Below are 27,446 nucleotides of genomic sequence, written 5' to 3' on the forward strand. Positions count from 1 at the left end.
AGTCCTCTGTTCCAAGAGGGCTGGGGGGGCCCTGTCTTTACGAAACTACTCACCAACTTTCTTACTGCTTTCTACACTAGGTCATCACCTCTGGAATGGTCTTCTCCCTTATTCTTCCCCCACCTTCCAGGGGAAGGGCGACTTCCTCAAGGAAGCCCACCCTGTCCTGTTAATCACTCACAGTGCTCAGTGCGCTCCCTTTGCAGAGGTCACCATGCTTCACAGTGACTTCGTGTGTCTCTTCCCGGTAGACATTACACCGCACGTGGGCAGACACGGTGCCTGTCGGTGCCATGCTGGGCTCCCCCCTGGGACAGCGCCTTACACGCAGGTGCATGTGTTCCTAAGCATTTACGGATTGGGCTGAATGAACCCAGTCATTCTCAATGTGAAGCCCAAAAAATTAAACCCTCGTTCTCCTGGAGCCTGTGTTCCAGGAGAAGATGCGAGAAGTGCACACATGCAACAGCAAGAAAAAGGAACTGGGCATTCCTGGCCCTAACAGGTTCATAACTGGAGAGGACAGCACAAGAGGGGGCTGCCACAGGCTTTTTAATCAATCAATCAATCAAAAAAAAATTTTTTTTTGGTGATAAAATATTCTATCGTCTTTTAACCAGAGAAACAACTACCATCTTGGGACTTTTCCTTTCCAGTGCCTTGGAGCTCTGTTCTTTAAAAAATGGTCAAAAGCAAAGAGAGAGACTGGGTCACACAGGAGATACCTAGACTGGAGAGAGAGAGAATTTCAAAACTGGGGGTGGTTTGTAGTAGTGAAAAGAGTATAATGAAATAGATTTGGGCTCCAGATCCCTCTGCTTATTCACTAAACATCCTAAACTGTTTAATGTGTCTGGGCCTCAGTTTCTTTATCAGTAAAATGGGGGAAAGTGAATCTACTTATGGAGCACTAGAAAGACAGAATGAAATAGTTAACCAGTGCGTACTCTGTAAGCATCGAGGTGTCCTACCAACATAAGTTATGCAAAGTGAAAACCATCGCGGGGCTGAAATCCGGTCTTTGGCCAAAGTATCCCCTATGCTTTCCAGAGAGAACAAGAAACAAAGAATTAGGAGGGTAATCTTTTTTGTTTTTATCTCAGCACCTCTTAAGAAGGATTTGATGCCGTCACCATCACCCTTCTTAAAAAACCACTCGGCCACATGAGAAGAGTGATCCAGCTGGCCTTTCCCTCCCTTACCCCAATAAACTGCCTCAATGGGCCTAATGAGCTACTTTCCATCTCTTTCTTCATTTTTTTCTCCTAATTTCGGAAAAGGCTCTATTTTTCTACCAACTCCCAGAGTTCACAATTCATAAACAGAAATGTCAGAAATGTCCACAGAGTCTCCACTCTGGTGATGGCTTGTGGCGTCCCCCGAGTCAGAGGCCATCCGCGGAGCTATCATATAAAGACCCCAGAGAGGTCACCTCCGCCTGTTCATTATGTGGGTATTTACAACAGATGGTGAACTCATCCGTGACGCCTTCTTCTGATGACAGCATGACCACAGAGCAGGGAACACACAGAGAGCCTGGGACCTCTGTGCATCGAGAGCCCCTGAGATCAGGGTGGTGGGATGAGAAGGAGTGCGTGGAAAGGAGTTGGGGAGGATCCGGAAGACAAACTTGTGATTCCTGCCTTTTTGCCTCGGGCTCACCCACACACAGATGCGACACTCAGATGCACAGCTGCCAAGGAGTGGGAGTGAAGAAAGGCTCTTGCGATTGTTGGGTGGGAAAGAAGGGGGGCTCACATACGTATGGGAAGTAATGGGCCGGACCGAGAAACAATGGCGTGATGGGCACTAGACGGGGCAGGGAAGACGGCAAAGAAGAAAAATGACAGAGTCCAGATGCCAACGTTGACTGGTGCTTAGCGTCGTAACGCACTGCCTTCTGTATCATACTAAATCACCAGCTTGTTACTTCTCTATAAGAAGAGAACCACTCGCTATCTTGAGAAAGGACAGACTTGCAAACGCAGTACAGAGTTAACAACTAACTAACTGCTTAGGCTTGAGTTTTAAAGACGTGAATTTGAATCGCCAATCTACTAGATAGTAACTGTGTGACTTTAGAGAAATTCCTTAACCTCTCTGTTTCCTCATCTGTTCCACAGTACCAAACCCTACGGAGTTTTGGGGGGGAGTAAAACGTGGCCATTTACAGAAATAGCTTGGCATGGTGCCGGCCACATGTCAGGGTTCAAGAGCTGTCACCTGCTGTTCCATTTTCCTAAACACAAGAAGAACCTATTAAAGCCTTTCCCTTCAAGCTCCAGCATTCCCTGGAGTTTGAGGTCCAGAGCGCTCACAAATATTCGACTCCACAATTCTACCTACTCGTCCACAGAAATACCTTGTTATGTAAGTGAAAGTCTGGCTCTTCTGACCCAGGCTGTTTGGCAGGCATAGGGGAGAGGGAAAGGAGAAGGCAGGCACAAGAGTGTGAAGGGGAAAAAGAATGGGATTCCAGGCACACCTCGCAGCACACTCACCGAATCTGGGTCTCGCTGCTGTTCAAGGAAGGCTGAGAATTCCACCAGGCGAAGTTTGGTTGTGCCGATGGAGCGGCCCTGCCAGGCAGGGACCGAGGGGGCTGCGGCTGACGCAGGCTCGAACCCTGGAAGACCAATCGGTACCTTTAAAGCAGGCCCCGTGCGCCTTCCCTCGGGCCCGAGGCCAGGGCTGGGGCCGGGCCCTGCAAAACAGCTCCCCCCCACCCCCCCAGAATCTAGGGGCAGAAGGAAGTCAGGCGGTTTGGGGGATTCTAGCCAAGGACCCCAGAGGCACAACGCTAGTGGCGCCTCACGTCAACGTGGGCCCAGGTTAAGGGCTGGAGCACACCCCACCCTGGAAAAGGGGACCAGCTGGGCGCCCACTGAAGAGCCCGGAGTGAATCCTGCAAGGACCCCAAGAAACTTCTGGGGATTGCCCACCTCCTTCCTTCAGACTGCGGTCACTAACCCTACAGAATTACTCCCTCAGGATGCCCCGTGGCATTGAGACGGAGTGCAACGCGTGAATCCGCGTCCCACCTGGGGACTCAGTAACAGGCAGCAGTTCAACGGAGTGACCCCACGTGCACACATGTACCTCAGGAGCAGGTGGGCCGGCCAGACTCCGGCTGCTAGTCGAGGCTTCTCTGGAAGCTCTTCGTTAAAGAGAGGGAACAGGGAACTGAAACCTACTCGTAGAATAAAGGGTGGCTAATCCCCTCTCTGCCCTCAAGATCTGAATTGTCCCATTCAGCCTGTTCATGATGAGGAAGGAACCACAGCAACTTCCCCTTCCAAGGGTGACCCAGGGTCTTCAGAGAAAGTGATCGGGCTTCCCTTTTCTTTCTTTCCTTTTTTAAAATTGAGATATAATTGAGATATCCACATCTTTTTTTTCTTCTTTTTAAGTAAACCTGTTTTTCCTTTTTAAGTAAACTCTACGCCCAATATGGGACTTGAACTCACGACCCCAAGATCCAGAGTGGCCTGCTCTATGGACTGAGCCAAGTGGGCGCCGCTGGCTTCTGTTTTCTTTAAAACCCCATCTGAATAAACTCCTGGGAAGTGACTGGGGGCACTGAACATGTCTGTGACCCTTCCAAGTCCCAGGCATAAGGAGGGTAGGGGCGAGGAGGGGGTGCCCAAGGCACTGCTGGAACCAGGGACAGGCCTCTGTGGAGCGAAGTGATGGGCCCAGCTGCCAGCTGCCCAGGACGGTCCACCGAGGCAGAGTCCCTTGGAGACTCACCTGGAATGGGGGCTGTGACCGCTGGCTGGATGGGGTAGGCCTGTTGCACGAAGGGCTTGACGCTGGGGGCGGAGGGTGGAGAGTCAGAAGTCGAAAGACTATTGCAGTGGCTACTCCCCAGGTCTGGCCTTGGCCAGGGCTAGGGAACCAACCTGCACCCCGTATCCACCCCCGCCTCCATCAGCCTGATTCCCATATGCTGTGACATCTAACTGAACCTCTCATCTCGTCCCTGCAATGACCAAGATCAGGGCTCACCATGCCCAGGCAAGGTTTGGGCCATGCTCAAGCTCACCTTCTCTTGGCTCAACAGCTGAAGTTCTTTCGAGAACAGATAGGCAGGACTTCCTTTCTGCTTTTATCTCTAGACCACCTTCAGCCTCCAGTTTATGAGGCCTGTCTCCCTTGCCCTCAAGGCAGCAGCAGGTTCTGTTAGCTGCCCTCATCCCCAGGAAGGCCAGATGGGCTGGGCCCCAGGAGCGCCTGCACTGTCCGCTCTCAGACAGGCACTTTTCAGGAAGCGCCAGGTTCTGCCCTCCAAAACCATGAAGGCCCGGGGCCCCCGTCCCTGTTTCCAGAGGGACGGGCACTAATGCTCTAATCCTAGAGCAACCCAAGTCTCTCTCCTGCTCCTGGCCTCAGCAGATAATGGGAGAGGACTGTGGGGTTCTCAGGTTCAATGTCATTTCTCCTGCAAGCCCCCAGGTGGTCTGGCCCTGGGGAAACGCACCCCCAGGCTGCGCTGTGACCAGACCCTTGTTGTCCCTGCCGGCCCCTCCCTGGACTTACTCTTGTGAGGATCCTGGCTGCCCTGTCTGGATCATTCCTGGCCAGAACTGGAAGGCAAAGGCAAGAGGCATCAGGATTATGAGTTCCCAGGAAAGCACTGCTCGGGACGTGACAGAACGCACCCCTGCTAACGACAGCGGGCTCAGATCGTCTGTCCGCCGCAGAGTGACCCTCTCTAGACTCAGATGTGGTCATCGACGTGCACAGGAGAGCACCCTGCGTCCTTGACCTAGCAGTCCTGGCTGCCCTGGTGCTCCTCCTCCAGACAGTTGCCCTGAGGGCAGGGACCAGACAGCATCTCTCCCGTGTTCGCCTGACAGCTAGCAGAGATCTGGGCCCATGACAGGGGCTCACAACTATTTCATCCGACTGCTTTCTACCCATGCACCCACCCACCCATCCTTCTCTTCTTCCCTCCATTTGCAAATGCTCCTTGTGTGACAATTCTGCCTCCACAGCTCACAGCACCAAGGGCCTGGCCGGAAGAGGACAAGCTCTGAACCAGAGGCCAAGAGCTCCGAGAAGCAATGCGGACACCGCCTTCACTGTGCACCTGCTGGAGGCTTCAGATGCCTGCTGTCCCCTGCTGGACCGGCAGCCTGTGTAGAATGAGTTGCAAAGGGAGTCACAGAGCCCCGGGTTTGAGTCCTGATGGCACCAGCCATGATCCCACCATCTAACTCGCTTTGTTACTCACTAATCTCATTATCTGCAAGATGGCAAGAACAATGAGAGGCATTTAAGATTATTGCAAAGATGAATGAGATCATAACTTTAACTTCTCAGCCTTTGCTAGGTGCAAACTGAAAAACGGTAATACAGTTCTTTGCCCCTTTAGGGGTTAGTTCCCTTAAAGGGACCCTGAGGACACAGGAAAAGAGAGCAAGGGCCATTAAAAAAAAAAAGCAGAGCAGGTGACAACCCAGAAGGGCACCAACAAAGTGATACCCAATTCCATGTCTGTGGGGACCCAGGATCCCCGCCTCCAGCTTGATCTCCCCACTCCCTCCCTCCCCCTTTCTCCAGCTCCCTCCCTTCCTCTCCCCACAGTGCAACAGGCAGCATCAGCTGACCACAGGTGGTCCTCCCCTCCCTCACACCAGGCCCAAGAATAAGCGCCAGGCCGATGGCTTCTGGACCAGTACTCACCCCCACTAACCGCGCCTCCCGCCTCCCGGCTGGCGGGGGTGGGGGGGTGTTGTGACTTACCCCTGGTGCCCCCGGAAAGGCAGGGCGTGGAATCCCAGGCAGCCCCAGCTTGTTGTGAATGGCGGTGGCCGAGACGATCTGTGCCGAGGACATGGCGGCCATGTGCTGCAGGGCCTTATCCTTGGCCGTCTGATCCTTGAAGGTGACAGTGACACACAGACTTAATACGTAACACGTGGCTACTGGGCAGCTTCAACAGGCACAGCCACGAGCACATGGACTAAATACAGAGCCACAGAAGAGGCCGGAGAAGCAAACATGCACGGATAAATAAACACAGCCAGAAGGCTAAAACACACTCAACCTACCAGAACTCTGAACCTGTACGGAGACTACCCAGTGGCAAGGTTTTTTTTAAAAAATGTTTTAATCCATTTTTTCAACAGGATGGGAAGCCTCTGAGAAGAGTGGACAATGTATTTATTTTTCCAGCTTCCAAAGGGAGATTTCCCCAATTACTTAACACACTCAAGGGAAGGGGGTTAGGGGGAACGCCCTGCAATGAAGCATACAGATGGGAAGAGGGAGACGGGAGGGGCTGGTGATGGATCTGGGGTACGACCGTCCACAGGGTGCGGGCAGGCCCCACCTTGAGCACTGTCACGGGGTCACACTCCCAGGAGCTGCTGGAGGCTTGCGAGGCCTGGGAGCCCTGGTAGACACCTGGTGGGGAGGCTCAGAAGCGGCAGGTCGGGTGGGGGGCCGTGATGGGACCAAGCAGCATGCTGGCGGGGGGGGGGGGGGTGGTGCATGCTTTCTCAGGTACCCCCACCCACCACGGGTCTAAGGCTACATGGGTTCTCTCCAGAGCCAATGACACAGGGCACGCTACCGGGCGACTGGTTTCTCCCTTTCCTGAATGGGTCTTTTCCAGAAAAGCCAAGGCTGGTAACACAAAGCTAGCCAAAAAGTCTGCCAAGCACAGCTAAAATACAGAATACTCAATGTGGTGAAAATACTTACCATGCTTGTTACCTGGATACAACAATAAACAGTTTGTTAAAAGAATTGCGGACAAAGGCAGGGGTATTTTTCTTTTTCACTTAAAAAATATACATATTTACACAAACACCCAATATGGGGTACAATAGAATGCATAGAACTATGGGTATTCTTCACATTTTAGCAGGAATGTATGACCCAGATAACCATCTAGAAAGGCAATTACCAACCAGTCCACCCATTTCGAAAACTACTCCCACCCCCTTCAAGCTGGCTCTGAGGCTTCCTTAGTGTAGAGGGAGAAACGGTCAGCCCCCCAGAGTGTGACCAATCCTGATGGTGCAGGGAGAGTTTCGTGCTTGGGAAACATGTTAAGGAGGCTGGCTGCTTGTGGAAGGGTCGATACAATCTCTACCAGACCCAGACTCCATCGGAACAGGAACAAAATGGTGGCACCAACGTAAAGAGAGCGGCCGCCAGAGCTGCCACTCGGGAGTCAGCCAGCGCGTGGAGGTCAAGGGGAAGTTCAGGCTAAGACACAGTCGAGAGCTGGCTTCAGTGTGTACAAATTCACCCAAAGGTGACTCAAAAGCATGCAGCCCAGAGGCTGGGCCAAACAGAGAAATGGGGGGGAAAGTCCCAGTCTACAAAATAACTACTAGGGGCTTCTAAAAAAGATCAAATTAGGTGCTCCCAAGGTAGAGATACCACTTGGTCCTGTAATTGCCAGGAACACCGTGTAGGTTTTCAAAAAGCTTATATTGCCCCTTGGAAAAGAGCCTAGCACTTGCATTTTATTCATTTCTCTGGCTCTCAACTGAGAAAGCAATGGGCCTCACGGAACAGCTTTTGGGGGTTGTCCAAGGTCACTGGGATCGTCCTGAAGGGCATGTGCTGCAGCAGAAGGACAGGGTGAGGGCCCAGCCTGCAGGATGCCCCGTCCCCAAAAGAGTAGCTCCGGGCAATGGTGTGGGGCTTTGCTGCCTTGGGTCAGACGGCATTCCCTGAGCAGACCCCCGCTTGCTCATCTGAAAACTGTACCTACAGCTGGCTTCCTCGGTTAAAGTTTTGGGGTTCTGCTTCTTTTTTTAAAGAGCTGAATCATTTCAGATACTGAGATGCCCCCGAAAGACAAATCTTGATGTCAGTGGAATAAACGGACCAGGAGTGCAGATGTCCTGAATCCCCGCAGGGCCTGACACACACAGATCTCAGTGCCAGTCACTCTAGTCCTTGCTGGTCCCGTGGCCGCACCTGTCACCTGCCCCATCATCGCCGCAGAGGGGGATCCAGGCCCTAATGTACAGAAAACCTGGCTCCAGTCACACAGCGCCCTGCTCTGTCAGGAGTGCTTGGACATCAATACAAACGCCCCGAGGGGTTCTTTTGGGATCTGTCACCTTGTACTCCAGCCCCCAAGCCACCTAACCCCGAATGAGAGGTTATAAATGCCCTCACAATGACTTCTGAGCTAACGTGCTGTCCCAGGTCTAACCACAGGTGCTGTCTACTGCAAGGAACATGCCGTATCGCTTCAGGATAGGCTAGGGGAGTGGGGACAGTGGGAGCCCAGACCTCTTGCTGGTCTGGCAGATGCAGGTTGAGGAGTAACTAGGAAGAGAGCTGCGGGCTTGGCTCTACTCCAGAAGTCTGTCATGGGTCCCCACGTTTGTGAAATGCTGATGGCGGGGGTGACTCGGCGCCCCCAAACACAGTGTGTGCCTGAGCACCCTTGCAGGGAGGGACTCGAGAATTGGAAGCTGGGGTCCGAATGGAAATGAGTCCCTCCCATCTCCATAGCCTGCTTTTATTCTATCAGAGGTGCTGGCGATGTTCCCCTAGGCTGGGCTGATGGAAAAGTTCTCGAAGATGCTCACGAAAGTTTGACCCTTTTTTTTAAAAAAAAAACAACAACAAGGAATCAGTCAATGAGGAAAGGAGAAAAGTCCCCAGCTTTTGCTCTTTAGGTTACACAGCTTCAGGACAGAGCCATTTCCTTTTGCTAAATAAAGTAAGGTTGGACTCTTAAGCCCTAGCATTCCAAGAGGTACCTGAATGAAACAAATGCTCCAAAGCAGGAGAGCAAATCAACTGTTACCGTCTCCCCAACTTACTCCACTACCGTCAAGGGGAGTCTGGAGAAGCGGCTTCACACCTGCCTCGGCCTGACGTTATGGGTTCTCTTACCTTGGGCTAGTCATTTAACCCTCTAATCTTCTTCATCTATGAAATGAAGAGTTGCCCTTTTTATTGCCCTAAAGCTCTTCTGGATCTGATCGTAAAAGCTGTTACAAACGTGCGTTCCATTTATAAGCAAATACAGCTTAATACACATAGCCAGGAAGTACTGTTGAAAAGACAGTAAGATGTTAAAATTTGGGCAGCTCTTGGCTGTCTACCCTAACGGAGAGAAAGCCAAGTGTGGAGAGGAAATTTTATCTCAAGTAGAGGTTCTTTCTGCACTTGACCTAGCTATCTGAGAATAGGCAATTTTCTGCAAATGGACTAAAATGTCTATACCCGTGATTTCCTACCTTTTGAAGTGGAGACTCTCTACCTTCTCCCTTAATAACATCTCCCCCTTTATCCAAAATACATATTTGAAAATTAAAAGGATTAAATTTTTTTTGTTTAAAATCTAAAGCAACACTGCAGATAATAAGGCCTGCCACTGATATCTGCAGGATCAGAACCAGCTGTAGACCCACTTAATCTGAAATGGGAGAACGGAAGGATGCCGAGCTGAGAGACTTCAACGGAAGGGCCTCTAAATTGTCATTTTCAGCCCAGAAATACATGCCTGGCTTTGAAGAAATTGTAACTCTAAGTGTCAGACCTGAGAAAATTGCTTCTCTGCGTCACCTGGTCTAAGACTTTGAGACATGCCACGCCATCCTCACCACTCACCCCAGAATCAAGGGGGAAGGGAAGGGATTGTTAATCTACCCAAATAACTGATGCTACTATGGTAAATTTAAAAATCTAGGCTACATTTGTACACCAGGATAATTTTATCCTACAAGGTCTTCAAACTAACATTCCTGAAATGCGGATGAGATTTACAAAGGCTGAGCACACCGCCTTATCTTTGAAAACTGTTCTGAAGTCAATACTGAGTTACTCTTAGATATACTCTTAGAAATACTCTCAGGGTGTGTGCGTCTCTACACAAGCACGCACCCACAAAAACGCTGCGTCCCAGCAAAAAGCCTGGACAACTCACACGAAGTCCTTGTTACTGATCTGAAGTCCCTCCGTCCCTAAGATGACAAAGAATGAGGCCACAAAAAGCTGAATGTTTGGTGAGTGGGGAAAGAAAAGGCAAATCTCCTTTTTTCCTGAGGAACCCTAAGTCAAGCCCATGACCTAAAGTGTGGAAAGTATTTATGGAGCAGGAAACATGGGGGGTTGCTGAGAACAAATGGACTGTCTGAGTGGAGAATGAGAGCAGATAAAGCACCATACTGGGGACACAGGTCTCAGGGCCTGCTCGCCTTTCTTCCCTGTCCAATTTCTGGCATGCCATGCCGTCAATGGCCTCAACCCCTCAGCCACACGGGGTCCAGCAGGCTGTGTCATGCATAAACTCCTCAGCCTGAAGCCTTTCAAACGGTTATAGTCTCTTAGTAAACAGCCTTTCACATGTCACAAAGCAGAACATGGCGGCTGCTCTGCCTCTGGGCTCCGCAGACTGCCTCCTTGTTACGGTTTCAGTGTGCCTCATGTTTGGGAAGTGTCTACATGACATGTGACAGGAAGGCAGCCGCATCAGAAATGCACACGGCTAGAGCAGTGTGCGGCTCCAACTCCAGGACGTTTTACAGATCAGCCTCCAGACGGGACAGGAGCCTTACTCCCACGTCCCTCGGCCTCCTCAGTGTTCAATTATCCCTAGGAACCAACTATCTCGTCATCTTCCGGCACTAATCATCAACCAATTTTAAAGATGCTATGAAAAGGGTCACAAGCTTGCGTGTGCCATATGATAGCTGTTACACAGTTAATACACAGCTTACAAAATCAACCTACTCCAAAGACCTTGCTCAGGAAGCATCACTTTAAAACGTAAGGACTCCAGCCCACTTCATTCACAGGGAAGCCCACCGACACATGAGGAGGAATCCATAATGTTGTAAAAAGACCAGGGATTCGAAAACTCTGCATAGCCCTTACATGCTTTTCCACAAATATACTTTTCCCAGCACTACGAATACATAACACAAGAGAGGAAAGATAGCAATTTGCTTGCAAAACCACTTTTTCAAAAAAAGACAGAACAAAGAACACTCTTCTAGAAAGTCATCTCGCAGATGCTGTTTCTTGTCTTGCGCTATGGGGGTTCACATGACCTCTGCAATTATTAGCGCTGGTCCCTGAGCAGACAGACATCACAAAACTCTGTGATGGTTTGGGAGAAAAGATGGAGAGCACTTGAATTTTTCTAGCCATGATCTCTCATTTGCTTATTATTAGAGAACGCAGGAGTAAATACAAAAGGGGGCTCTTCCGGTCAGGCAACGGCTAATGCCAAGAAGGGAAGGCACATTCACACTTCTTCTGACTTCCCATGTAATGAGTAGCAATTAATTCATCTTATTGTATTTCCAAATGCCAAAGACTCCATTCACATCAAAGAAAAATTTTTCAAGGCTTTTACCATTGTTCATTTTTAAATGTATAAGCTATATTTAGTATTTTATAATTGTCAATAGTGTTTCCTTTAATTCCGATGTGGGGCTTAGCATTGTAAAAGATTATAGATGAGGACCCAGGTGATTTGTAGGTGTGCCTGAGGACTCTCCCAAGAAGCCGGGCACTCAGGTCAGCTACTAGGTCTGGGTGCTAGGGGTCGGGAGCGGGGAGCACCCTTCTGACCATGGGCCCTTTTCCCCTGGGAGGCAACAGCAAGGGGCAAGAAGTCAATCTCCTGAGAAGCCAGAGGAACCCACGCCTGCAGCAGGCTCAAGTTTGCCTCCAGACTGAGTATCAGCTCCCACCACTCATTTGCCCTGTTTAATGCAAACATGCATGAAGAGGGGGCTCCGCTGAGGGAGACAATGCGGAAGCACCCTAAGTCAGGGAAATGAGCCCACATCCTTGACCGGCATTCTTTGGGGAGACAGCAAGCCGCTATGGTAAGAGTTCGGGCTTCGGTGCCAGCTGGCCATGGGATCAAATTCTGACTTGTGACCTTGGGTGAGTCACCTGGCCATTCTAAGCATCGGCCTCTTCATTTCTAAAATGAGGACAAGAACACCCACCTTCAGGCCTGCTTTGGGAACTGTGTTAAGCACTCCACAGGGTGCCCGCAGCCTTGCCAGTCAGGGAACTTGGGAGTCTAACAGTGCCCAGGTGACCAGAAAGCCGTAGGAGCCCCGGTCCCCATTCCATAACCTTTTAGCGCCATGTTCCTCTCGGGCACTGTCTACACTGGAAGCCTGCTAACAATGGGATGTCTCTAGGAAGGAATACAAGGAGAGAGTGAGGCTGTTTCTGTTGCCCTGAAAAAGCAAACCCAGTTCTGGCTCAGTTCACACAGAAAGGGACACGCATTCAGTCTCCCAGTTTACACTGGGAGCCCTGCATCACCACACCGCTGGTGATCAGTTCTAATTCCATCACACCCAAGCACGAGAAATTACCGGTCTCTAGTCTCAGCTTTAACTCACTTAAATTAGAAACAAGGTAGGGAAAATATCACTGGGAAGAGAGGGTGCACGCCATGAATGCAAAAGAACCCTGTGAAGGTCGGCAGACGCCAGGAGAGGCAGCATGTCATTTCCCGAATGCCACAGCCAGGCCCAACGTCTGGTGCTGGTGTAGAGCCCAAGGAGGGGGTCGTCTCAGGCTTCTTGGGCCTGGTGACCATGGACAGCCAATGCCTGAAGGAGCAGAGGGGCTCAGGGGCCCATGGGGAGCACCCGTGGATGAAGCAAAGCATATCTCCCAGGCGGACAGGCCCATTCCTGGCTGGAACCAGTGGTGATACCATTGGAAAGGGGCAGTGTGGATGGTGGCAATGCCCCAGCGAAGTTCCTGAACTCTTTGGGAGTTAAATCAGCAGTCTGAACTTTAAGCTCTCTGTTTATTGGAAGGAATGGCAGACTGGAAAGAATGGCTTGTTCAGAAATCAAATCACAAAAGGCCAGCAGGGCGAGAATGAAGAAAACGGCCCCAGAGAGCACATGTGGCTCGTAAATTAGTCACCAACGACTGGACACAAGCGGACCATCTCAGGCCTTTCCTGGCATGACACAATGTCAGCAAGTGCAGGCTTTTCTTCAGCGCGAGCCCAGAGCTTGACACAAACACGTCTGCTGCCTGAGATGTATTCCCGCCGAGGTTAGGGCAGAATGAAGTCCTCCTTTCCTCGGGGTCCCGTCTGGACCTGTGCACTCCCCAAAATGCACTCCACACAAGTGGTCTAGTCCATCCTCTCGGGAGGATGGCGGTCCACACCGTGGTGGTGGCCTGCAGGGAGCCCTTCTGCTCTGTGAGGAAAGGGAGGCCTCTGGCCAGGGACAGAACCACCTCGCAAGGCAACTGAACACACAGAGATAGACACTCAGAGCGGGAAACTCAAAGTAGGAGCTCTGAGTAGCACAAAAAGACTGCTTCCTGTGTGGACAACACGTCTGCATTTGTTCTAGGGGCTGGGATAATAAATCCCCGGAGCTTAAAAAAAAAAATAGATAAGAAGAGCTAAGGGCCTCTTGGTCCATTAATGGTGAATGAAATCATTCAAAGGCAGGAATAATTTCTAGAGTTGCAGCCCAGTGTTCAGACCGTACCGCACACTGTCTTCTCGGACTGCTGGGCCGGAGATGGCAGCAAGGGGAGAGACAAGGGGAAGCAAAACTGCTACGGGGGACACCACTGCAGACGCGGCCGGTGACACAGGGGCCAAGGGAGGGAAGTCTGCATCCCTGGAATTCCTAAACGCCCATTGCACAGACCCAGAGGCGGCCGGCATGCTGCCTCCACACGGCTGGCTGCGTCTTCTACCTTAGAACCAGAACCGGGCCTAGTTACGAAGCCCCGAGTCACCGAAGACTGACCTCGTGCCTGGAGAGCAGTGGGCCACAAGGATTCTGTCGGGGTAGGGACCACAACATGGCATGCCCAGCATCAAGAAAGAATGCCCTCAAACCTAAGCTTTATTTCTGACCAGCAGTTAGCTCCCTGATGTGTCTCTTAAGGCACTTTGGTCAAGAAGATTAAAGCAAAAAACCTGCAAAGTATATGTTTAATGTCCACATTTCCGGCCTGCTGGCCACAAATACCTTGCATTTCCTTATCCCATCTTAGAAGGCTCTTGAATCTCAACTGCACTCTGGGGACGCCTTCACCCCTTCTCCCTACCCTACTGTCCCAGTTTCTCTGCTCCTGGTTCTTTATCTCTTTGCAGCAGGCCTCGACCACTTCACCGTTCCCTCCATCTGCCTGCCCCTGGCATCCCTCCCTTATGGTTACAGTTTGTGTCCAAAGTTAGCCCAAGTTGTCAGTCAAGCCTATCTTGGCTTAGGCTGCTATACATCGTAGAGAAAGTCTCATGTTGGTAGCAATGGCTTTAGCACAAACTCAGAGTAAATGATGAATTAAAAACCTAGATTCATTTCAGGACAGGGCAAAAGGAGAAAACAGTTTTCACTGGATTTATTTTCTTAGGGAAATAAGTGGCAAGGAAAGGTACTGTTGGTGCCTTTGGGGAGTGGGGAGAAGAGGGAGATTGAGACTGGCGGGGGAAGGGAGCTGGGGAGAGGAAATTAGGAAAAGTAAGAATAATGGTTTGCCATTTGATTCATTCCACTGAAAAAAAAACTATTAAAGGAAAAATGTCCTAACGAAAATGATCATTTCTGCTTGGTATGAACATAAATATAGTACTTCTCTGCACTTTTAAACTTCGTTGTATTTAAAATGTTGCAACCCAAATTCAGAGTAATTTTGATGTAATTTTGACAGTGAATGGCTACGACTTGAAGAGAACCCGACCTTCAAAAACCTAGTTCCATGCTGCTACTGCAAAGTTTTGGTGTACACTTTTCAGACTCAGTACACATTTCAGACTTAGTAAGGACAGGAGTTTGAAACATAAATAATCTGTTCTTCAAAAACACTGAGGAAGGAAGAGTTCACGGCAGCCCCAGCGGACTGGCGTGGGAACCAGCCGTGGAGGTGGGGAGCGCTGATGTGAGCCACTGAGCTGGGCCCGGGGGGGTGGGGGGGTGGCTGCCCTGTCTAGGTCCTCACTGCTCTCTCAGACTACAGCACCCCCTGAATTAGGCTCCCTGCCTCCAGCTCTGCCTCCCTCTTGGCCATCCCTCTGAAAACAGTGGGAGGGAGCTTTCCAAAGCTTAAGTGTAAGTGCTTCCCACACGCTCTCCAAGGCTGGGAGGTGACCCTCACCCTCCACAGACGACCCAGGACCTTCCTGTTAGGTTCCTCCAGTCTCGTTCCCATCCCATGCCTCCAAGTGATGGTGTTCTTGGTGATTCCCCGAACACCCCCATATCTCGGGGGAGCTGTCTGCCTTCCTGAATGCCCAGTTCGGATGGCACCCCCTGCAATGAGGCTTTCCTTACTTCTCCCACACTCAGAACCACCCACTCTTTTCCACTGCAGTCCCCTAGCTGTGGAACAATCTACTGGAAGCCTCGTATTTCCCCCAAATGTGGCCAAAAGCAACAGAAAATCTTAGTGGTCTTCAAGAACAGACACTCTGCATATTTGACTCTCTAAGCCCGATACCTGCTCAAGGGTCTAGAACACACTGGATTCTCAATGAAAAGTTTGCTGGAGTGAATTAATCATTTCTGTGCTTTATAAAGTTTGAATCTTTGTGGAAATCTTAAACTTCCCCCCAAAACAAATTTTGTTATAAAAATTAAAATTAGGGGCGCCTTGGTGGTACAGTCGGTTAAGCATCTGCCTTCGGCTCAGTTATGATCTCAAGGTCCTGGGATCAAGTCCCACGTCGGGCTCTCGCTCAATAAGGAGTCTGTTTCTCCCTCTCTCTCTCCCCCTGTGCTCTATCTCAAATAAATAAATAAAATCTTTTTTAAAAAAGTTAAAATTAGAGCCCACACATTTGGGGGCAAATCTGGCTCACAAACAAGCACTCTGAGAATCGCTTCTGCAATTAGCAGAAGCATAAAGCTGACCTTTGCAACTTATTTTAAATAGATTTTCAAGGGCTGGACTGTGACACGGGTATTCTTGAGAGGAATATGGCAGAGTTTGCTGCAGGGCACATGCTGTCCTATAGAGGCTGCAGCAACAGCTGAGAGGAAGTCACCTCCTTGTCCCTTTGCCTCAAGCAGGGTGGTTTTCAAACCTTATTCAGTGGAACAGCCAAAGAGCCCATTGCTAAAGATAAAAGAGCATGAGCTTCAATCAAACAGCATTTACTCATTTGGGGGTGCCTGGGTGGCACAGTCTGTTAGGTGTCTGACTCTTGGTTTTCGCTCAGGTCCTGATCTCAGGGTTGTGAGATCAAGCCCTGTGCCAGGCTCCAAGTTCAACTTGGAGTTCGCTTCTGATTCCTTCTCTCTCTCTCCCTCGGGCCCTCCTGCTCCTGCTCTACAAATAAATAAATCTTAAAAAAGAAAAAGAAAAAGAATAGTGTTTACTCATTTATATATTAAATGTTTTGACTAAGATTTCAGTCTGAAGTATGAGTTTGTGGCTTCAAAAGGGCTGCATAGTGACTAGCCTCAAGGACTCTAGCACACCCTTCCCCGGGAATGAGAGGGGGGCCTAGGCATTTGGGCTCACGTGGAGGCCACACTTGGCAATGGTCCTAGGTCTGAGCAAACCACCTTTTTCCAACTCCAAGGGAGGACCAAGAGATGAAGCTTGGCTTCATTTTTCAAAGGAGGGCTACAGGCCTCCATCCACCACCAGAGAACAGAAATCCTTGACTTGTAAGCATATGGTCAAGTGACCAGTGGCGGGCTGAGGCTGGCAGGCAGGGACAGGTCCTGAAGTGGCCAGTCAGCGGCCACCTTCCCTCCCGGAGGCCTTGCCACATCTTCTCAGGCAAACCACATCTCTGTTGAATCTCGACACTTCCTGCCACCCCCACCGCCCACCCAGAAGCTACTCCCATCGTCTGCTGGGACGACTTCCACCTTCTGTGGCAACTTTATCTCGTTAGTTCGTATGGGAGGCCAAGATGACATGGCTATCAGCCTGACCCCACAACAAACTCAACTGGGAGACTCAACCCGGCCTCCCACAGAGGCGCTGTTAGACTCCAGAGCTGAATGGGGGAGCACAGAGAAATGGGCGCCATCAACCTCTCCTACAAGACCACCTCCCGGGTACAGCAGGTCAGGAAGGTTAGGGAAGGTGTCTCTAACGTCAAACACCCATGGGCAGTGAAGGCGGCACCCTCTCTGCAGGCAGGCGACAGCTGGTCCCATGCTCCTGGACTGTCCTTACGTCCTCTGAGTGGTGACACAGCAGCTCTGCGGCTGGGACCTCACTGCCCTGAGTTACGGGTGACTGCCACAGGGTCAGGCACACACGAAGCCCACACCTGGACCAAGAGCTCAAAGTTAAAAATTCACCTTGCTTCTAAAAGGTGGGCACCGAGGAAAAGGTCAGTAGCAGGAGCTACATGCCCAGCTCCAAGGGACGTGAGGGGTGACACGGGGCTGTGCCGGCACGAGGCCTTCTGCTTAAAAACCTTCTCCCACCTCCACTGGACACAGCCCCGCCTGAGAGAGCAGTGGCTTATGATTCAGAAAGATCTGAGTTCAAATCCTGACAGTGACGTGTGCTAGGCTTGGGGGCTCTGGGCACATCAATTAAACTCCTGGAGCCCTGGTTTCCTCAGTGTTACTCCTTAAACTCTGAATAATGGAACTTCCTTGGCAGCAAGCTCAATGGAGACACCGTCCAAGAGGCCCTCAGCACACTGACTCCTGTCTTTGCATTCCCATCACCATGCGGCACGTCCCTAGGATTCCCTCCACGTTTGTTCTTGGCTCGTCTGCTAACACTTATCATCCCACAGTGCCCTGTACTTCCAATTCCCATTTCCACGGCCAGCTCTGTGAATAGGGGGTTGACTGTTAAATGCCCACCATGATGAACACCATGCCCGGAACGCTCAACTGGTTTTCGCTGATGGGAAGAACAAAGACCTCCCTTCTTCCAAGAATAATGTGGCAGGGAGGAAGGCAAGTAAATGCAAGAAGATGCAGGTGGTTCTCAGAGCTGAAAGGCTGAGCTGGTTGCTACCCGACCACCCCTGTTTCTGCCTCCTCCTTGGGTCTGCCCCCAGGCAGACTGGGCCAGGGCTGAAAGGAGGGGGAAAGTCACATTTTCTTATTATGGAAGAACAAACATAAATACAGCCGTGTGTTTGGGTGTACACGTATGTATAAAGTAACGGTAAACTGTTTCCGCCGAGGAAGACTCTTCAGATTCCCAAATGAGAAAAAGAGCCCTTGCTGCATCCCATGGGGATTCCCTTTTGGACAGGAGAGCTTTGTTTGTCATGTACAGGGCTTCTGGTCCAGGGTGGTGTGCCCAGAGGGGTGGGAGGGGGCAGCAGGAACCACACGGATGGTAGAGAAATAGAGCAATTCATAACATTGCAGATGGGAACACAAAATCGATGTCTGTAAACTTCTTTTGTACATCATTAATTCGTTAGCGCAGAGAAACCAGAAACAGAGTCAGAACTTGAGCAAACACTGGGGTAGTTGCATCCACATAGAGAGGACGGCACCCTTGGTTAAAAAGCAGGATCTATGAGGTTATCTTAGTCTTCCAACTAACTGCTCAGCCAGTGCAGCTAAAAGCCAGCCACCATCAGCCACACGTGCAAGCGAGCTAGCATGCTGCCCACTGCAGAGGGCCACCAAATGCTCCTTCCTGGTCACTAGTGCTGTTCCACAGCCAGCCTTGTTTGCATAAAAGAAAAAAAAATTTGGGAGGACTTTGGGAAGGATCCCAGTGTCAACCGTTCAGTGCTGTGAAATCACACTTTATTCTTTAGGTTTAGTACAAAAACAAATTTAATTAATGTATGGGGAAAATCAGAACAGAACCACCACGAAAAAGGCAAGTGGGAAGGGCAATGATATGGGCTACAAACTCATTTTTATTAGAAAGTAAAGCACTTTCTGTGCAAAGTATAATCCCTTCGTATTTCTAAAATAGGGCATTATGGGAAAAAAGTCATTTATGTTTTACTGTAAATTCTGGAAGGGGAGAAAATAAAGAGAAGTTGCATTTAAAAACTGTCAATGCCTCCGTTTATTCCAGCAAAATATATTTTCAGAGACTGGAAAATCAGACACACGTAAAGAACAATTAAATTCACGTATAAATGGAACTGCAAAGGTGGATTTCATTAAGAGCTTTCCCATTTCTAAGATTTTTTTTTAAGACCTCACCTCAATTTATTTTTTTTTTAAATAACAGAGCCATACACTTAAAAAACAGTATTGAACAATATGGAAGAAACCTGGCAGAAAATCCTCTCTGTGTTGAAAGAACACATGAAAAATTACATGAAAAAGATGTATCTTTCATAAGTATTCTTTAAAATACATTAAGAGCGTAAAAAATAACTTCTAACTATTCTTTTAAAGTAATTTCATGGTAACTACTCTGGAAGTTGATTCTTATTTTATTTATTTGCTATTTCTACAATACCTTGGTGTCTCTGGACTTTTTTTTCCCCCCTCTCGTAGCCCAGGGCTGTTTGGTGGACATTTGAAGGTTAAAAAAAATCATGTTTCTGTGCTGAAAAGTTATCAAGACCAGCTCTCTGCTGCATTTGCATTGTTATTAGGGACACACACACACACACACACACACACACTGAGCTTAATGTGAGGGTAGTACAGAAAGAGAGATTAGACACAAAGAAATGTAAACAGCTCTCACATGCGAGGAAACTAGGTTACGAGAATCCCAGCACCAGGCATTCACCAGTCACCATGGAAAACAGGAAGTGAGATGCATAGCAACCACAAGCCAAAAAGCAGGAAAGCGCATACCTTTAGCTTGGAATGAAAATCACGAGATTTCCTTCTGGCAAGAACCTGAATGTGACTAGACACCTGCAGGGTAGGGGAAGGGAGGAAAACAAAGGAAAAGCCTGTAACCATGGAGATGAAAAGCCCCCTACAACTGGGCAAGCCAGACGTACCTTAATGGCGGCTTGAATTTCTCGAACTTTCTTTCTTGCTAAGACCTGTATATGACTAGACACCTACATTGTTCGGGTTTATGAGGGGAAACAAAACAAAACAAAACAAAACAAAAAAAGGAAATCAAATATAAAATCGCTACTCCTTGGGAGGGTTCTGGGGTGGGGGTGGGGGTTGGGGGGAGGTTATTTGCATCTCAACAAAGCTCTGCAGTTAGGAATACACAGTCCCAGCCAGACACCAAGCCCCCAGCGCTGTTCTAAGCTTTTCAGACTGGGTCATCACTGCAGTGACTTGATTCAGGATGAAAGTTAGGCAGCTCTTAGTTTTCTCACCAGGGAGAAATCACGGGCACGGGATGAGAGGGGGAGAGTGGAGTTGTTTTCTTTATGAAATTTAAAAGGTGGGGCTAGAGGTAAATGAAAATATTTATAGCTTCTCAGTATCAGGAGGGAAAATCCCTTCTTCTCAATTTAGAAGAGACTATCCATAAATTAGCACATTCTGCAGAATCAAAAAGCTGAAGCTGTCGGTTATATTCTGATCTCATTAAGAGCTCTGGATTCTGTAGCAAATGTTAAAATAATACTGACATGTAAATGAGATCTCAAAGAGAAATGGAAAGACCCAGTTAGCAGAGCAATTTTTTTTTTTTTTGCCCTTATAAATATCTTTAATCCTTCCACTCTTCTGGATATTGACTGGGCGCCAAGTGGATTTGCATATTATTACAAAGCGAAAAGTGTGAATACAGCCAGCCAGCCATCCTGTTAAAAATCTGGGTTGAAAACCACACGATTTGCTGAACAACAAATTCACATTGGAGAGGTATCACCAACGGCTGCCTAAAAACATCCCCAGGACGCCGGGGTGTGGAAAGCCAGCCAAGCCCAGCTTCTGAAACACAACGATTCCACTGGGTAAACAAATTTGCATCTCTTTCAGCAGGACTTGGTTAAATTTAGAAGAGTCCCCCAGTGAAGGGCTTGGGCACATGACCAGAGCTCCTAGACCAGCAGACAGCTCAGGTCCAAGGCTTTCAGCATGTTGGGAATTAGATCTGTCTGTTTCAGAAATTCAGAACCTTTCATTTAAAAGTTCAGCGACTCAGACTGAGAGAGGTGGTTATTTTATTTCAAATACTCTGCTGACTCTAAAAACAGGATTTAGGGTAATAAAAAAAGATCCTTTTATTTTTGAGTTTCAATGATTTTTTTTTTCCAATTTGCTTTTTTTTTTTTTTTTTATTAAAGTACAGAGAAGCAGGAACTCCCCCATCCTCTTCACCCCTCCATCCGGCTCCTGCTTTCACTTGTTCTCATCCGAGTACTGTTCTCACGTGATTCTCTGACTTGCTGAGGGCCTCTGTCCACTGCTGGGGTGGGGTGGTGGGGGACATCCACTGAACAGACAATGCCCCTGCCTCTGTGCACTGGCAGGAGGCCACGGCCCTCTGTGCTGACTCAGCAGCCAGGCTCCTGGCGGGGGCACATGGAAGCATTCCTGGGGAAAAGCTCTCCCCGCTGTAAACACTCATGAAAACAACTCATCATGGAGCAGAGAACTGGAATCTGCTGCTCACACTTAGCGAGACCACAGCTGAGCTCGCCTTTTGGTACGATATCTTTTTTTTTTAAATCCATGCCAGATAGATCCGCATAGGTCAACGTCCAAAAATAATTTTGTTCTGTTAACAACTCACCCATGAGGCTGGTCTGATTCCACCCACCCCGGCTCCTCTTCCTTCCTTTCTTTTTCTGTTTTTTTGTTAAACCCGAATTTCTCGTCCATTCCAGTTCTGAACTGGGTCGGGGGGTCTGGGCTGCTTTCCATCAGAAGGAACAAGGAGAGCCAGAGCCCTGACAAAGGGCAGAGCAAAATTCCTGACACTGCTCTGCCCAAAGGTTTTTTAAGTTGTAACTTCATTTCTGTCACAGCAACTACTGACCAAAGGCCATAAGCGTAAGAAGCAACCGGTCCCTGGGTGCGCACCGTTCAGTATTATGTTCGGGCCAAGACTCACGGCTGCTGGGGTTACTGTTCCATCGAAATGATGATTCACGAGTAATGGTTCCAGGATTTTACAATGCGCAAAATCTCCAAGTTTCATGACCTCCGAGCATACACTCGCACCCGTCGCTGTAGCGGTGTTTACAGATGCGCAGCTCGGGAAAGAACCGGAGGTATTAAAATACAGTAAAGGAGCAGTGTCTACACTGTCCTTGGAGGAGATGCTTTCCCAGGTATGTGAGACCACACAGTGAGGGGTCACTGAAATGATGAACAGTGAAAACTGAGCCAATGGAAAACACCTACAACACTGACGTCCTTACAGGGGACTCCAACTGGGGGCTCCTAGGAGCCAAAGCACAGACAGCCACTGCAGCCAAAATGCCTCGTTGGGGCCATTCGCTGACATGCACAGTGTCCAGGCCGGTTAGTTTACCTGTTTTCTGGTCCTCGTCTTGCCTGTCCTGAGTTTGATGTATCTGGCTATCAATTCATTCCTACCTGAAAGAAAGAAGAATTTACAATAAGATGGGTTACCTTAAAAAAACAAAACAAAACACAAAAATGAAAACAAAAAACAGCCTCTGAAAGCTAAGAAAATAATTTAGAATCAGGACTCCTTAAGTGGGAGCTGCACCCCTATTAATGCTAGAAAAAGAAAACAGTACAATTGTTTGCAACAATACTTACTAGGGGAAATTCAGCATGAAGGGCATTTAATGATGAACTAGGATTAACAACTGAGGACAGATGTGTGTCTCTTGGTTTCTCCACAGGCTCGTACCTAAAGGGGTGCTCGACTTGTACGAGCAACAAGTGGGGGGCCACAAACCCATTTCTGTCCCATTTAAGTTTTCATGCCCGCTCCTCCTCACCCAGCCTTCTAGTTATTTCCTGTTAGAGCCAGTAGAACCACTGGGGAATGAACTGCTCCTGCCATGAAAGGAGACACTCCCCACAGGTAGTCACTGTGCTAGTAACTAACTATACACAAGATCATATTCATGAAAGAGAAAAAGAAAAAAAAATGACTTAATCTCCTCAAAACTTCATAACCTGTAGGGGAAACAATATGACCCTATCCAGCCAGGAGAAGGGGAGGACAAACAGATCACCTGACTTTGAAGAACTATACAATGTGATAGGAAAAAGACAGGCCCGGAGCTAAGTGGGGATGGGTATGACTGATACTTCATGAGCTTAGGGGCTTGCTGTAGGGTTTGTCTGTGCTCTCCTAGTCCCAGACAAAGCTGCATACCTGAAGATGGCAAGAGCTTTGTTTTTGCCCCAAAGCACCCAGCACACTGCTGGGCACTCAGAAAGAGCAAATGAGGAAATAACACAGCCTCTGGGCAAAGGGAAGGACCACACTCCCCAGATCTCCCCTGGCAGAACTAGTGGCATTACTGATGACCGACCCAAGAGTATGGAAATCTCACCTGATGATTCTAAAGACTCCCTCACCATTGCCTAGATGGTTCCCATCATCAAGGCTCTGCCTGCCTGTGGTAGGACCACGAAGGACAGGATCACAAGGGGAAGGCAGAAGAATCATGGAATCCTGGGGCTGGGAAGTTCTTCCAGGTCATCCACTCCTACTAGTAGAAGCCTCAATTCTTAGAAGCCTAACCAAGCACTTCTAGAATTATGGAAGCAGTTCATTTTACCTTAAAACATTTTTAAGGGGGAAAAAAAGGACGCTTCTTATTTGGGGCTTCTTCTTGTAACTTTCATCCCCCAGATTTTTTTTTTTAATATTTTATTTTATTATTTGACAGAGAGAGAGAGCAAGGGTGGGAACACAAGCAGGGGGCACGGGAGAGGGAAAAGCAGGCTTCCTGCTGAATGGGGAGCCTGATGCAGGGCTCTATCCCAGGAGCCTGGGATCATGACCTGCGCTGAAGGCAGATGCTAAACCGATTGAGCAACCCAGGTGCCCCTCTCCTTGTTCCTCTTAACAAGAACAAGGCTCTGCACATGACTGACTTTTAGATATTAATGACAGCTTTCAGGTCTTCCTGGAGTTGTACTCAGGCCAAACCTCCTCTGTTCCTGTTACTTGTGACAGCTTTGGAACACTACCATATCTATCCAGGGGCCATCCTTTGTCTAGTTTCCTCTCATAGCCTCTCAGAGCTCAGTTCTACAGTGGTGTTCCTCCTGTGACAAGTCCACAGCAGAAGTCTATCACCTCCCTCATCCTAAATACTCTACCTCTGTTAATGTGGCCTAATGCTGCATTTGATTTTGGGGAACCACAATCAACTGTCAAATTTATACCATTTGAACTCCCAGATGTCTTTTTCATATAGACTACTCCTCTGATAGATCCCTACCTCTGTGCCCAGTATTTTCATGCATAGCTGGGATTTTTCTGATCCAAATACAGAACCTTACACTTATTTCCACTGCATTTCATCCCGTTAGATTAAGCCTATCATTGCAGCCTGTCAGGATCCTCTCAGATCCTGATGCTTGTCTGAACTTACCCTTTCACCACAGGAAAAGGACCTCTAAATTCAGGTTAAAGAACTGCTTCTCCAAGCATTCTCTCTCAAACTTCTGAGAACTACCAATATCCCCTCTAGTGTCATTGGGGTCTACTTCTCCATCTCTCAGATGGTTGTACAGATTTTGCAATTTGTCTCAAAGGCTCGCCGACAGTCGAGCCTGGACAGGAGTACCTAATTACCAGAAGCCAGACCTAAATGACAACGTCTGCAGACGGGCCAAGCACCCTCCAGCTCAGGGCCTCCCTGTGCGTCCTGTTCAGGGCTGTCTGAGTGGTCAGCACGAAATAAATCCAGGGTTCTGCATTACGCACAATTTCATTTGAACCTTACCCAGATGGCAAAAATGTCCCTTGCCCCCCTACTCTTTCTCCGTGATAATAAGACAAGGTTGTGTGATGTGTGTGACATATAACTTCTGTAACTGATTGCTTAGAGTCCCTGAATGAATGGTGAGATCAACACCCAGGACAGCCACATGGGACTGCGCACACCCTGGGGTCTATGCATATGATGCCCCTTGGAGTTAGTGTCAAGGCAAACTTTGATTAAAGCACTTCCAAAAAATTACTACGTCTACAGCATATCCTCACCCAGCACCTGTCACGTGCCGAGCACGAGGTCACAGCCACCATTTCACTGAAACTTGTTGTGACTCTCCTTCCTCGTTCGTAACCTTTCAAGACCCTGTGTTCCTTCTTCCATACCACGTCTGAAACCACGAAGGGTAATTAACTTGGGGTTTCCGTGTTTCTCGCCTCGGTACAGAAATCCACTGATTCACATTTTAAATTCAAACTCAACTAATTCTCAGCATCTACCTGATTAAACAAGTGTTTGTTCATCACTTTGGTTCACGTGAATTTCCTAATCACCGTGAGGGCGGCTTCATGTACAGAAATGCTATTTGGGCTTACCAGGTTTTTAAAATTGTGTATTTTATTCATTTGCTTAAACAAGTTTAAACACCCTAGCTCACCCTTAAGTTTTAAGCTTGACTTCTATAACTTTTATAATCACTTTCTTTTTTGTTTTTTTCCCCCTAAGATTTATTTATTTGAGAGAGAGAGAGAGAGAGAAAGAGAAAGAGAATGCATGTGTGAGCACGAGCAGGGGAGGGGCAGACGGAGAGAGTGAATCTCAAGCAGACTCCACGCTGAGCGGGGAGCCAGATATGGGGCTAGATTTCAGGACCCTGAGCTGAAAGCAAGAGTCAGACCCTTAACTACCGAGCCACCCAGGTGCCTCTATAATCCTATCAAAGGGCCATTCAAATAATGTTTGGTCCATCTTACAAAGCCATTAAACTCCTTTAAACATTTAAAATTACATATTTAATTTAGAATACATTTAATTCTTTTAATTATTAGAATTGTTTGACCTAACTTCTAAAACCTTCCCTTAAACAACTCTTAGAAACCTAATAAATTATCTTAAACACTCTAATACTGCTTATGAATCTAGTAAGACCTCAACCTTCCCAAAAATCAAGTCTAAATCGGTTACTTGATTGCCCATTTTAATTTGGAAAAACAGGCTAACCTGTTGCATGGGCCAAATTATTTTAAATAATTACTTGAAACATCAAATATGTCTAGATCCTCTAAGTCAAATATTAACACTATGGCTTTGCTTCTATTAAAAACTTCTATTTTCAATTCTAAATCTTCCCAGAATTAAAATATGCCTACCATTATGGAAACAAGTATGGCATGCCAAATGATTTAGGACTATCTTCTTGGCATTTGGGGTTGTACATATTTTGGGGAAATCAACTAGGTTCTGAATGGATTTTTGTCAGCGACCTTGACAGAACATTCTGAGTCCAATTTCTGTGTATTTCTATAGCACGGCTTCCCATATGGGGTGAATCCACATAGTCCAGAGCCCTGGAATTGAACTGCAGTCCAACAGTGCAGTCCTCAGCAGTGCCCTAAGCTCCCAGTCCTTCCTTTACCAAGGACTGGGAGCTCAGGGCACCAGTTATCACTGACCTCACTTAGCTGGCAGTCTTGGCTCCACACAGCATTGTCTTTTCTTATAGCCATGACCAGAGTGCTGGGTATTAGAAATATTAACCCTAATTCCTGTACTCTCCCTTCTAAAACACACACACAGGGGCGCCTGGGTGGCTCAGTCGTTCTGCATCCGACTCTTGGTTTTGGCTCAGGTTGTGATCTCAGGGTCCTGAGAACTGAGCCCCACGTCTGGCTTTTGTGCTCAGCATGGAGTCAGCTTGGGACTCACTCTCACTCTTCCTCTGCCCCTCCCCTGCTTATGCTCTCATGCACTCTAAAGCAAATAAGTAAAATCTTTACAAAATAAAACACGCATATAGAGAGTGGGGCTTGATCCAGTCAACTTTACATTACAAACATGACTTTCAGCAAAGGTAACTGCAAAGTATGACATTCTAAACTAATTCTACTGTCAAGTGGGGACCATGTCCTTTATCCCTTACATGATGCCTGCCTGGTGCATCAGGGATATAAAGAGAAGATACCTGCTTGTCCACAGGGAGGTCACGGCCCAACATAGAGCTAAAAGAGCAAACCAGCTCTCCAGGTCCCACCACGACGACTGCCATGAAAGAGGGCCTGATAACACGCACACATCACTGGCCACAAGTAACTGAGAAAGTCTAGAACGTCTTCTTCCCGAAAGTCCTGAACATAACCTAGGCCCAGAAGGACTGATGACATTTTCTCCAACATTTTATTATGAAAAATTTCAGACATAACGTTAAGTTTCTTTACAGAAAGAATTCCACAGCACACACTACAGACCCACCTCCTGGATCCTACCATTCACTTTGTCTATACTCACTAGGACACGTCTATCCATTCCTCTACCCATCTGCTGAGCTGTCTCATTTTACTGTTGCTGCTTCATTCCGTGTCGCTGTGGTGGTCACAGGCATGGGGACACTCAGACTTCGGTATGCATATCACTAACTAAAGCGATCAGGCGGATTTTGACAGGCAACGCAGAGGGGTGTGGGTGGAGGCCCATTCTAGATGGAAGAGCAACCCTTCCTTACACACAGGAGCAGGAATCTGGC

General features: G+C 48.3%; 1 protein-coding gene across 1 annotated transcript in view; it reads right to left on the reverse strand.

Annotated features, from left to right (window-relative positions):
• Positions 1–27,446, reverse strand: part of TEAD1 (TEA domain transcription factor 1) — a 254,396-nt gene that overhangs the window by 48,702 nt on the left and 178,248 nt on the right. Inside the window, exons 3-9 of the mRNA XM_080815981.1 lie at positions 22,312–22,376; positions 19,865–19,927; positions 19,713–19,775; positions 5,749–5,883; positions 4,540–4,586; positions 3,751–3,812; positions 2,502–2,626 (exon numbers count right to left, since the gene is read on the reverse strand). Coding sequence (XP_080672107.1) covers positions 2,502–2,626; positions 3,751–3,812; positions 4,540–4,586; positions 5,749–5,883; positions 19,713–19,775; positions 19,865–19,927; positions 22,312–22,376 — 560 coding nt within the window. The remainder of the gene's footprint in view (positions 1–2,501; positions 2,627–3,750; positions 3,813–4,539; positions 4,587–5,748; positions 5,884–19,712; positions 19,776–19,864; positions 19,928–22,311; positions 22,377–27,446) is intronic.

This window comes from Martes martes (assembly GCF_963455335.1).
Source record: "Martes martes genome assembly, chromosome: 10".
Taxonomy (NCBI): Eukaryota; Metazoa; Chordata; class Mammalia; order Carnivora; family Mustelidae; genus Martes; species Martes martes.